The sequence below is a fragment of the Armigeres subalbatus genome, chromosome 3 (assembly GCF_024139115.2).
Source record: "Armigeres subalbatus isolate Guangzhou_Male chromosome 3, GZ_Asu_2, whole genome shotgun sequence".
Taxonomy (NCBI): domain Eukaryota; kingdom Metazoa; phylum Arthropoda; class Insecta; order Diptera; family Culicidae; genus Armigeres; species Armigeres subalbatus.
The window spans coordinates 227,546,431-227,559,754 of NC_085141.1; the positions used below are offsets into that span (position 1 = coordinate 227,546,431).

The window sequence follows — 13,324 nt, forward strand, 5'->3', positions numbered from 1 at the left end:
TGATGGATGTAGAGACCACGTTACTGGCGGTCAGAAATGTCCAGCGTATAAACAGGCGATGTCTGGTAAATCACAGTGGAGGTACTGTGGAGGTACCATATTCTGCGCATTAAAGAAAATTTTGAAATAAAATCGTTGTTATCGAAAAACCATAATGATTTATGAATACGTTTATGTAGTAGATGTGTAACTATAATCCACGGAAGAATATGAATCATGAAAATTTTGTTTAAATTGACTAAGAACATATATTGTCAGATTTTCTGGATATGATACACTGCGCGGCGTTTGTAGTGTTCCCAAATGGGTACTTGCTCAAAACTTCACGCGGCGAATGACTGTCGAAAGGTACGGTCGCGCCAAACGATACACCGCAATGCTATTCACCCATATGAAACAAGTAAACGGGGTGCAGAAAGCGCGGCGGTACCTTCCATGAAGGGTTCGCCGCGTGCAATTTTTAGAAAATCAGGCAATATTATTATTCGATTTGTAAATTGCCATATGGTGCCTAATTCTCCGCACATATTTTGAAATGTTCCATATTCTGCGCACAATGTTCCTAATTCTGCGCAAAATAATAAAAGCTCAATTTGGGTTATTTTTTGTCTTATGAAACGGTTCTGAACATTTATACAAATATTTCATTACTTTTGCACGTTTTTAGTACCTTGTATGCTTCCCAAAGTCATTCTGGTTACAACGTTTTACCGTCCGTTTGAAAACGTTTGCTCCAAGACGAACTTTAATATAAGACTTGGCGAATTAGACCCAAACCCAATAGACTCAGCTACGATGAATGGAGATGATGCCTGTGTGTGCGTGTGCGTGTGTATGATGTATGTGCACAAAGATCTTATTCATTTTTCAAAGCCATATCCGATTGCTCGCCATCGCCATAAGTTGCTTTCAACGATCCATTTTTTCGTTAAGACAACTTTTCAGATCGGTCATTGTGTTCATGCCAATGGTCAAATCACTGTTTTGTCTTGTTTACTAAAGTTCGCCATTAATAAAAAGGCATTTTTTTTATTCCAATCAAATCGGATATTTATATGGAATGGAAATAAATGTAATCCAACGCGAATAATAAGACCAGTCCTTCATAAATGCTAATATTGCCCAAAGTGCTATTTTCTCAAATGTCGGAACGCCAGTCCGACCTAGGAAATGAGGAAGTGAGGAATTATGTCGATTTTTCAGAGAATATTATTCATGCTAGTCACGTGATATACACATTTAGATCAGATAGGTACCTCGAAGTTTAAAAAACGCTCAGTGTGTGCGCAAGGCCAAGTAGCAGATATCCCTTGTCTCTTTCCGGATAATCTATCTTCGCATTTTTTGCTCTTCTCGTTTTATTCCAGCATTTTTAAATATGTTTCCTTGCCAAAACAAGTGCTAGGTCCAATTTGGGTTGACAAGCCAAGCTTATTGTACCTATCCATTTCGCGCGTACAATTAGGAACAGAAGTAAAGAAATTTTGTGCCATATTCTGCGCAACATAAATTGCTTTCTATAAGATAGAGATTACACTTTGAAAGCCGATTTTCATCATACTTAAGCAAAAAAAAAGCTGCTTTTGCACTTCGCTTTTAAAAAAATGATCCCGAATTTTTTTTTTGCTCGAATTCGGGAAAAATTTGTTCACGTGCGTTTTAGCGCTGCTGCTAATGGAGGCCATTTTTTACATTCTTCGGTTTTACCGATTTTGTTTTTCTTAATATTCCTTCCTGTCTTGCTTTATTATCTGCCCATGACAACAATAAATTCCCAACATTTTGATGACATGTAAGTAAATATAATAATAACAGTAAAGAAAATTTAAAAAAATGTTTTAGTGTCAAAGTGCGCAGAATTAAGAGCCGCGCAGAATAAGGCACGCTCACGGTAATACAAATTAATCTCAACCACTGTGATACCGCACAGCAACTGCTGTGGCAATCCGCAAGGGAATTGAAGTGCGACGTTGCAATCATTTCGGATCCATACTGTATTCCATCTTCTTCTTCTTCTTCTTCTTCTTCTTCTTATTGGCATTACATCCCCACACTTGGACAGAGCCGCCTCGCAGCTTAGTGTTCATTAAGCACTTCCACAGTTATTAACTGCGAGGTTTCTAAGCCAGGTTACCATTTTTGCATTCGTATATCATGAGGTCAACACGATGATACTTTTATGCCCAGGGAAGTCGAGACAATTTCCAATCCGAAAATTGCCTAGACCGGCACCGGAAATCGAACCCAGCCACCCTCAGCATGGTCTTGCTTTGTAACCGCGCATCTTACCGCACGGCTAAGGAGGGCCCCTAATTATTTTACCGTATTCCATCAGGAAACGGCAATTGAGTAGTAGATGACGCTGGAACCGCCGCAATATGTACAGTAGGGAGATATCCTTTCCAAGACATCGTGTACCGTGCAGCTAAAGGCTTCGTGTTCGCCAAAGTTAACGGTGTCTATATATGCAGCTGCTACGCACCCCCACGTTGGACAAGTGATCAGTTTAATCAGATGCTGGATACGTTAGTAGCGTAGCTTACCGACAGGAGGTCAGTCGTCATCGCTGGTGACTTTAATACCTGGGCGTTAGATTGGGACAGCCGTCTCACTAACCAAAGAGGTTGGAGTCTGCTGGAAGCACTTGCTAGGCTAAACGGAGATCTGGTTAACGAAGGATCGACGAGTACCTACCGGAGAAATGGCAGAGAGTCCATCATTGATGTTACCTTTTGCAGTCCTGCATTAACGAGGAACATTAACTGGAGAGTCTGCGAAGGCTATACACATAGCGATCATCAGGCGGTCGGAGAGAAAGTAGCGATGCAAGCACGTGAGTGTGGTACCAAAGAGCTTAGGTGGAAGACAGAAACCTTTAACAAGGAGGTGCTAGCAGAGGCAATTAGATTTGAGCGCAACTTGGTAAACCTGAGTCCAGACGAGCTGGTTGCAGCATTGACTCGAGCCTGCGATGCAACCATGCCGAGAAAAGTACAGCCACGACATGTCCGCCGTCCAGTCTACTATTGGAATGGAACTATCGCTGAGCTCCGTCGCAACTGTCTTCGAGCAAAGAGGAGAATGCAAAGAGCCCGCAACAATGTCGAAAGAGAAGAGCGTAGACCTGTGTTCAGCGCCAGAGGTGCCCAGAAAAGCTTAGGGCAATTATCGAAGGTCTGTTTCCACACCACGAGCCAACGGTCTGGCCACCACACCGTATGGCGAAAATAACGCCAGTACGAATGAAGCTCTGCTTACGAATCAGAAACTCATCACTGCTGCGAAAAGCCTAAAAGCAAACAAAGCTCTTGGACTAGATGGTATCCCCAACCTGGTCTTGAAAGCAGCGATCCAGGCGAACCCGGACATGTTCCGTAGCACATTGCAGAAGTGTATTAATGAAGGAAACTTTCCCGATTGCTGGAAGCGGCAAAAACTAGTATTGCTGCCGAAGCCGGGTAAGCCACCCGGGGACCCATCGTCCTACAGACCTATTTGTCTGCTAGACACGGTCGGAAAACTCCTGGAGAAGGTCATCCTCAACAGATTAGCTATCTACACAGAAGGCGATAACGGATTATCGAGCAAGCAGTTTGGGTTCCGAAAGAGCAGATCCACAGTTGACGCTATCCGGGAAGTTGTAGAAGCAGCTGAAGCAGCCAAGAAGCAAAAGAGGAGAGGTAACCGCTACTGCGCTGTGGTTACCTTAGACGTGAAAAATGCGTTCAACAGTGCGAGTTGGGAAGCAATAGCTAACTCTCTACACAGGATGAGAGTTCCGGGATACCTTTGCAGAATTCTAAACAGCTATTTCGACAATCGGACACTAGTTTACGAAACACATGATGGACTAAAGAGAGTACGAATAACAGCTGGTGTTCCACAAGGTTCTATCCTGGGACCGACGTTGTGGAATGCTATGTACGACGGGTGATTGCAGCTTAGACTACCAAGAGGTGTAAAGATAGTTGGGTTTGCGGACGACGTGGTACTCTTGGTACTCGGAGAAACAGTAGATGAGGTGGAAGTATGTGCAATGGAGGCCATAGGAATAGTGTGCGGATGTGCGGAAAAAAGCTGGTATTAGCCCACCATAAAACCGAAGTGATACTACAATCACGGTCGGGGAGGTCACCATCGAGTCGAAGCGAGAAGTAAAGTATCTGGGGGTGTTGATCGATGACCTGCTCAACTTCAACAGCCATGTCGATTACGCCTGCGATAAGGCAGCAAAAGCCACCACAGCATTGACCAGAGTAATGGCGAATAGCTCTGCGATTCGTACCAGAAAGAGGAGACTCCTAGCCAGCGTTTCTACTTCTGTACTCAGATACGGTGCCCCCGTCTGGGCGGCAGGAGCAATCACGAAGAGGAACCTGACACGGCTCAACAGCACATACAGGTTAATGGCTATGCGGGTGGCAAGTGCGTACCGGACCATATCGATGGATGCGGTCTGCGTCATCAAAATTTTATTGGAGGAAGATTGTGCCTGCTATGAACTACGTGGAACCATGGGAGCACGCAAGATTGCGAGAGTCGATTCGATGCGAACGTGGCAGCAGGATTGGGACAGTAGTTCGAAAGGAAGGTGGACCTATCGGCTCATTCCGAACCTGCAGTCGTGGGAGCACAGAAAACACGGAGAAGTCAACTTCTTCCTGATGCAGATTAAATTATTAAAATACAGATCAAAAATACACCACAATCAAAAGATATATTAAAATTGAATATTGTGCACAGATGTTTGTATTGATACAAATCTAAATTTATCATATAATTTTTTTTTCCAAAACCAGTCTCTATGGGGCAATATGGACATACCTGCACAGAGCAAGATATCAGGCCTTAAAATGCGAAAAAGTTCAAATTTCAGTAGTCAAATACAAGAATATTATCATATGTAAGATTCATTGCGGAAAATTACAACATCGCATTACTGCGATCGAAACAGAAAAAATGACCATTGACCAATTGAAATGTGGCGGTTCAAACGGTAAAGAGTGGTGTGGGAACCTCATGTTCTCCAGCGCAGCAAGGCGAGTTAATTCCAAGCTAAGCAGATCTTCTTAATAGCTTTGACTTCCTGGACAACTTTGCAGAAGACACCCACTTTCCTAATCCCACCGAGTTTGAAATATTTAACTAAACTAGAATTCTCATGTTCACTATCGCTGCTAAACGAATGAATTTAAAACTGTGCTGATCTCCTTGAAGGTTTTAGAATTCAACTTACTGTAAGTCTCATGTTCAGAAAACATGTTGAAGACATTTATTTTTTTTAATCTCGGTGGGATTAGGAAAGTGGGTGTCTTCTGCAAAATTGTTCAGCTAATCCAAACCAATGAACTCGAAATTATTCCAGGCGCATCATATCTTCCACAAGTGGGAAATCGGTTCAGTCCGCTGTTGTGCGGTTTATTATTTTTTTTTGGTATGCAGTACTCTAAACTGTTGTAGGAATATCATATTATTCCATATTACGATACTTTTTTCGCTTAAATAAACGTTTTGGATGGGTGGCCCATACTGCCCCAAACGGTGTCTCATATTGCCCGTATAGTCGGGAACACACATTGAAATCAATACATTTTCAAAAGCGCATTCGAACAATTTCCAAACGCATTTTTCGTCAGTTATCGATGTAATATGAAAGGTAACATTCTCTAGTATAAATCAACTACATTTGAATGATAGTTTTTGTGCTTTTCAGCGCTTTTCGGAACGATTTCCTTAGGTTGCCCATATTGCCCCGATCACCCCTAAATAAATGAATTAAAACTGCGAAAAACAATTGATCGGTGGATTACCGAACACTTAAAAATATGAACAAATCTTCTTCTAACTGATGCACAATTTCTGATTACATATTATTCTTTTCTTTCTTTACAGTCAAACTTTACACCATATACACCCGAGTACTCAACATCGGAGGCTACAGCGAAGTGAGCTCAAAAAACCAATGGAATCAATTGCTTGAAGGCACAGGTGGTGAAAATGGAGTCATGTCTCGAAAGAAGTACGAAAAGATATTGCTGCCATACGAAAAGCATCAAAAGGATATTGCCGAGGCCATCAAAAAGGAAATCGACGAACAGCAGGTTTGCCACGAAAGTCAAATTTCTCCTACACCTCGAGAATCGGACTTCAAGGAAACTATCGTGGAAGTTAAGATCGAGAGACAAAAATCCATCGATGAAAAAGAGATTGTTGTCAAGGAGGAATTCATTGAAGACAAGGAGAATAAGGAGGCATCTGCTGAACTACTGGAAGACATTGCAGTGAAAAAAGAAGTGGAGGAAACTAAGGCATCCGAATCACCGAAAGATGATTCTGTGGAAGTACAAAGTAAATTAACAGCGAAGGCGCTATCTCCTCTATTGGAAAGTACCAACAGCAACAGTAGCACAGTAATGGGTAGTCCCAATGGGGTCCATTTGGGCATGTCACCAGTATCCGTACCGTTGACTGTTATCGTGCGCCCCAATATTGATGAAAAGGATCAACAATCGTCACAGATACAAATCAATCAGCCGCATACAACTATTACGGTGCACCAAACCACCATCCATCCTCAAAATAATCAGCAACCAAATAGTCAGCAGATCAGTGGACAAAGTCCCCAGCATATAACGAATCAAATTCAAATCACCAACCAGATACAAATACAGCAAATTACCGTGCAATCGAGCGATAAAAGCTCTAGTGGTGGTCAAAATGACGCCTCACAATTTAAGTATAGCTTTAAGCAAGACAAATCTGGTCAGGAAATCAATATCGAGTCACCATCAGCGGACAACTCTAAAGGTGCTAACTTTGAGAACAACATAAGTGCAACATTGTTCCCTGTCAACACGGATCCCGATCTAACAATCAAAGAGGTTTCGGTGTGTCCCACCAGTGGCACAGTGTCGATTAGTACCTCCAGCGCCAATCCTCCGCCAAGTTCAAATACACCATCGAAAACATCATCACTTCGAAATGTACGCATGAAGGCTGACAGAAAGTTATCTGGTAGTTCGTCAAATCTTACCTCCGTGCCAGCTGGTAAACCAATTGAAAAAGAAAACATTGCTTTACTCAGTGCTGCTAGAGGTCTTTTCGGTAGGGAAAGCCTTACCACAATAACTCCAATTGCATCCAGTTTGTTGGGTAGCTCAGCAGGAGCAGCTATGTTGGCCGGCTTAGCTTCGGGTTTGAGTGGAAACGCTATGGGATCCGTAGAAAGTGGAACATCCAAACCCAATGTTCCATCTCCCACTGAAGTAATTGATCTCGTTGACAGCGACAATGAGAGTGATTCATCCACTCCTACGAAGAGCACTCCTTGTAATATCAACACAGCCAAACAAGCAGGGCTATCGGTTCGACCAAATCCTTCGCTGCTCCCTCCAATGAAAAAGCGCAAATTAGACATTTTACGGGAGGGTGGCCTCGAAGTCACGCCCATATCTAACGAAGCCATTCTCTCTGCCATGATGCAAAATCCAATTCCGCAGCCGACCACCAACCCAATGCGTATAAATATTACTGCCGAGTTAAGTCCCCAACGGGGAAAAGCTTCTGACGAGTCCCGATCTCGAGATAGAAAATTTATTCCCATTCATGCACAGGGAATGTATGCGAAAACTGGACAAATCTTCGGAAATCCCAAAGATATTCCCGTTGTTCCCACAGTCAAAACTAGGGAAATTGCAATTCCGGAACCAATTGATTTATTAGACCTAACAGGAAGTGGAAATTCATCTCCTGAAAATCTATCCGCTAAATGTTCAGCTGGACTGGACTTCACGGCAGCATCTTCTAAGCAGCGAACGATTTCGAATTCCAGCGCAGGGCGCGCTCCTCGAACTGCTCCTAGTTTACAAATTACGCTGGTACATGGATCAAATCAAACGCCATTGCAAATTCCTCAACCACCTGCACCAAATCCGCAGCAGAAAAATTCTCCGAATGTGAAGAAAAAGCCTTTCGAGATCGTGCCATTGTCCACTGCTGGCGGTACACCTCCAACTGTTTTACCGAAAATACCCAGTCCCAAAATCTCTTTGGGACCATCATCCTCCGGCTCGTCAACATCCAGCTCGAATGGAACCGGGTCGAATCCAAACTCACTCCTTGAAACCGGACTTCTTTTGGCAAACCTGCAAAAAGCGAATCCACTTCTTGTCGCCAGCATCCTTTCTTCATCTGGACTGTCAAAAACATCAATCCCTGGTTTGACACAGCTTCTGGGCACTTTCACGGAGCAGCCACCAGTTGCGCCGAAGAAAACGACACGCCGAAGATCCAATTCTCAGGCCCAACAACAGCCTCAACAACAACAACCACCTCCTCTCTTGCAGCAGATGACTCCTCCCCAAATTCCTCCACATTTTCAATCCACTCAAAAGAGTATTCCATCGCCACAACACCCGCCCCCCGCGGATTCCCCGTTGTCCCACCCGTTGAGTCAGCAAATCAAACTCTTGCAGCAAGTACAGCTGCAGCAGCAACAAAAACTGCTGCTTGAGCAGCAACAAAAAGCTGCCCACGAGCAACAGCAAAAGGCAGCTATGGAACAAAAACGCATTCAGGAGCAAAAGCAAAAACAGCTGCAAATGCTTCAACAGCTTCAAGCGCAGCAGCAAGCTCAAGCGACGGCAGCTGCGTTGTCTGCAGCGGTTTCTTCATCTTCTGCAAGTACACCGAACGTTCGCGGTGGGCCTTCCAATTCGCCGGCACCGTCAGGACAAACAGCAGGACCTTTGGGTGGAGGTTTTCCTTTTGAACCGCTTTACCTTTCGGCCATCTACTCGAATCCTGCCCTATATCTGCAAGCGCTGACTCCGGACCAGTTGATACAGTTCTGCAAGAATCTTCCCAATGTTCCAGGCATTCCACCGAACAGTAAGAGCTAGCTGCGCTAAGTTCGAACCGTATTTGTTTCGGCGTAATGTGTCTAATGAACAGTCATGATATACGTATCGTATGTACCTACATGCATAAGTTAGAAGCTTGGAGTGAAAATGGACAACAAGGAACGATAAATTTAGACTATAGATATGCGAAGTAGAACAAATAATGATTTTATGTACTGTTAGTTTGTAAGGTCATCGAAAACTGTATGATTTTCTGTTGGTTGGATTAGGGACTAATTAGAGTAGATATTTGTTTTTGTTTAGTTTTCATCTCGTGAGGATGAAGCTGAATTGTTTTTTTTTTCTATTTTCTTTGAGTATGATTAGCTAATTTGGATCACCTTAGCAAAAAATCAGAATGTATGGTTATTGAATGCAAATGAATTGATTCTGCTATTGATGTTTTGTAACATTCAAAATGAAACCATGAGTGAGTTTTTAATGAAAGAAATTATCCTTTAACGTTGGGGACCTGATCGTTGAGAAAAGTTATCGAAAAAACCGGATTGGGCAACCCACTTGAACTGAATGCAGATTGAATGAGTAAATTTCTGTACCGTACACTAATTATTATATAAAGGCTTGTTGGAACGGAACACGATTTAAGAGGAAATTAGCGCGGATTTAACCCTTGTGTGGCCGGCTGGGTACCCGGGTACCTTTTTGGAATTCTATTCGCGATATCTAAATGTATTTTCAGAGTAGGAGGTTGAAACTCTGTCATATCCACAATAATGACGGCCAAAAATGATTGTACGGGTTAACTGAAATTTTGATTAAGGAGGGGTGGAGGGAGGGGTTCCGACATTTTTTTACCCTTCAAATGGCCGGCTGGGTACCCGGGTACTCACGAAACTAAAATGCTTATATCTTAGGCAATTATTAACCGTTTTTAATCGTTTTGGGCTCATTCGATTCCAAATTTTGTCCTTTATCATACTGTTTTAGGATTGGACCGGTCCGGACCGTCGGATCACCGGGAAATCCGGATTTCTAGGGACATGTCCTGCATAGATTACACTGATCGTGGATTTAGATAGGTAAATGGCAATATGGGTATCAAACTTCTTGATATTTCATCGGCAGGTTTATTTTGATTGATTTGGGTCCATCAGACGTGCAGATCTTCAATTGGCCATTCCAGAACAGGTTCCTCGAGGGGTCATTGGTGGCCATGGACACTTTTCAAGGAAACATCATATGGGTATCAAACTTATTGAAATTATTTCTAACGTGTGTTCTTGACAAGTTGAGTCCGGAGTGGTCACTTTGGAACAAGTTTCCCGGGTGGGGAGGGGAGGAGCGGGGTGTTTCGTCAAGGATGGCCGAACACATTTCTCATTGGATCCCCAACAATATGGATGTCAAAATTCTTGAAACTTCCACAGCAGGCTGTTGTTTATTATCTTGGTTCCAACAGATGTGTAAAAATTTAAGTGGCTATTTCGGAACAGGTTCCCAGTGGGGCCAAGAATGGTCATAAACATTTTTCAATGGAACCTCAACAATATGGGCATTGCCTCAGCAGTGTGTTTCTGATTGTTTTAGAGCCACCAGACGTGCTGACTTTATAGTTTCCATTGCAGGACATGTCCCCGTAGGGTGTTAAGTGGCCATAAATACTTTTCAATATAAATAAATACAAATAAAAAAATAGAAAGCTGCAGTTTTTTTGTAACCTCAGAAAACTGAGACTTTTTAGAATTTTAGTATTCTAGCGAACAAAATCAATACAAGGACTACTCATTCATCCCGGATGGCCACTAAGTGGTTTTAGAAAGTTCTGGAACATATTGTTGCGATTGCGATTGAAGTTGCGATTTTTTTATAAATCTATTGTTGGCGTAATGCTAATTCTGGAAATCCTAAAAACTATTACTTGTTGTAGCATTGTGAGAGTTAAATCATTGTATGACCAACGCATCTGGCGCTGAATGTCCGGAACACCCATAGTAAAGACAAATTCTTGAGAATCGTCGTAGAATACAGTGGTTTGCTTTGAATGTGAGAGCAAAACTCCGCTAAATAGTCCTCCGGGAACTCCGAAACATTCCGAGAAAAGGGCCAGTTTTTAAATTCATCATCATAAACCGTACTGTTTCACAAAACGATTTATGCATCAAAATGAGAGCAATATCATTTCAAAAACCAAACGTTGACACCGGGAGGCCACTAAGTGGAGCACCAGAAGCTCCGGAATAGCCGAAAAGGTAATCAACTCGCCTTAGAAAGCTGCGATTTTTTTTGAAGTTGTGTGCGATCAAAATCAATTCGAGGATCATTCATTGACACCGTGTGGCCGTTAGGTGAGCATCTGGAAGCTTCGGAACTTTCGAAGATGTGCCAATTTTTAAGTCGTCCTAGAAAGTTGTGAGTTTTTAGAAATCGCTTGTTCAGAAATATGAGAGCATAATTGATGCAATCTCAACGGATAGCCACAATACATCCAATAATGCTGCGACTTTCAATAAATCGTTCGTTCACTTCAAGTGGTGGAATAAAATGGGATATCGAAATCGTCTTATGACAAGTGAAGACACTCCACTAGAAGCTCTAAACAACCTTTGACTGACGTAGTGTAGAGCTCCATAATTGTCAATCTTGGGTGATGTTCCTCCAGTTTTCATAAACGTTTAGGGCTCCCAGGTCCGATGCCACCGCGTGCAGGAGCCACGAAGTCGCTGGCCTCTATCCGGATCTCTGGTGAATATTGTTTTTGCTATTCTTTCTTCCGACATTCGCACCAAGTGACCGGCCCTCTAGAGTTTGCCGTATTTTATACGATTCACAATATTTTCTTCTTTATACACTTGATACAGCTCGTGATTTAGGCGTCTGCGCCACTAATTTTTTTCGAATTTCCCATCGAGAATTGTACGTAGCACTTTTCGTTCGAAAACCCCAAAGGCTTTCCGGTCCTCCTCTTTTTACATCCTTACGAATCAGAGCAAATTTCGTTTCCAATATTCGATGAAGCCCCTATTCGCAGCAGCAATACGTCTTTTCACTTCACAGGAAACGTCATTGTCACATGTCAAATGTCATGTGTTCAAAAATAAACAAATTCTTCAACAACTTCCCCATCAAGCACTACCTCAGCACCAACACCAATAGGTCTACCTTTATCTTTACCCGCAACCATGTACTCCGTCTTGGTAGAGTCGATGATTCAGCTTATCTTCGCCTGCTCCCTCTTCATTAGGGCAAAAGCCTCCACTACTGCCCTGTGATCGTTACTGTTGTATGCAAGTTTGAACTATACTTCGGTAAAACAGAAGAATACCCTTTTCGAATATAAGAGGCAGTGGCGTAGCCAGAAAATTGGTCTGGCGGGGGTTTTCTGAACATTTTTTTTTTGAAAAAAAAAAATTTCTTCCAAAAATTTTGTCTCTGGGGGGGGTTTTGTTCCCAAAACCACCCCCGTGGCTACGCCACTGATAAGAGGTAAAGCAAAGGTTTCATAGAAAGAGATAGTTGCACGAAAAAGAGATAGATTAAGAAAAAGGGAAATTAGAAGTGTAATGAGAAACAGGAGTAATAAATCAGATCAGAAAGTGTTTGATATCGAACTGAGACAGAAGTGTTTCTTTTCCAAAGGAGTGTCACGAAAAACCCCAACTTAACCCTTCGCCTATATTTTACAGTGGCGACGAGGATAAAGTCAGTTAATCGCGTCTTGAGTGAAATAAGTGAGAAGTGATTTTTTTTTCCTGTAATCGACGAAAGTTCATCAGGGAAAGAATTTGGAACCTGTGACGGTTTTGCGGATTTTATGGAGTATTTTTTTTGACACAGTCATTTTTTTTCCCACATGCTTCCTTATCTTCAGTATTTTTTTTATGCATCAATCGCGTGCTAACTAATATAGTGAATTTCGCTTGATTAGGATATCAGCGTCATTTAGAAGGGTTATTGTTTAGTGAATTTTAGTGAAATTTGGGTGAAAACAAGCGTGGAAATCATCAAGAAAATCGCAATTTTTAGACAGCAAAAACGCCATTTTGTATTGTGCTCCTTTTTTTGGTTCTTATTGATACGGCAATTGATGCTCATTGTTCTTTTGAATTCTTTTGTTTTAGCACAGTGAATGAGGCTTTTTATTTTCACCATTTTTTTTTTGACATCGTTTTTCTCAGTGTAGTTTTTTGAAGAAAAGGACGACAATAGCGCTGTTAATCCCTTTGTTTTCTTCAACCATTTTACCCATTTTACCTCAGCATTTTACCACACACTGCGACAAAGGAAAGCTGACAGTGTGTCAACTGTGGATTTTGATCGACAAAACAGCCAGTCTGCAGCCAGCCAGTTGGTGCATCAAAAGTGCAGCTTTATTTCTTTTGCTTATTGTTCGTGCCAGTGCAGTGAGGTGAATCAGCCAGACCGTAGGCCAGTGATCCAGGTTAGAAGATTTAGTCGACCAAGAA

General features: G+C 42.3%; 1 protein-coding gene across 6 annotated transcripts in view; it reads left to right on the forward strand.

The window, feature by feature from the left end:
• The window catches only part of LOC134220547 (uncharacterized), a 120,109-nt gene extending 110,785 nt beyond the window's left edge, over positions 1-9,324 (forward strand). For all 6 annotated transcript variants that reach the window (XM_062699631.1, XM_062699636.1, XM_062699634.1 and 3 more), the window contains one exon: positions 5,893-9,324. In XM_062699631.1, coding sequence (XP_062555615.1) covers positions 5,893-8,900 — 3,008 coding nt within the window. In that variant the 3' untranslated portion in view covers positions 8,901-9,324. The remainder of the gene's footprint in view (positions 1-5,892) is intronic.
• The last annotated feature ends 4,000 nt before the right edge of the window (positions 9,325-13,324 follow it).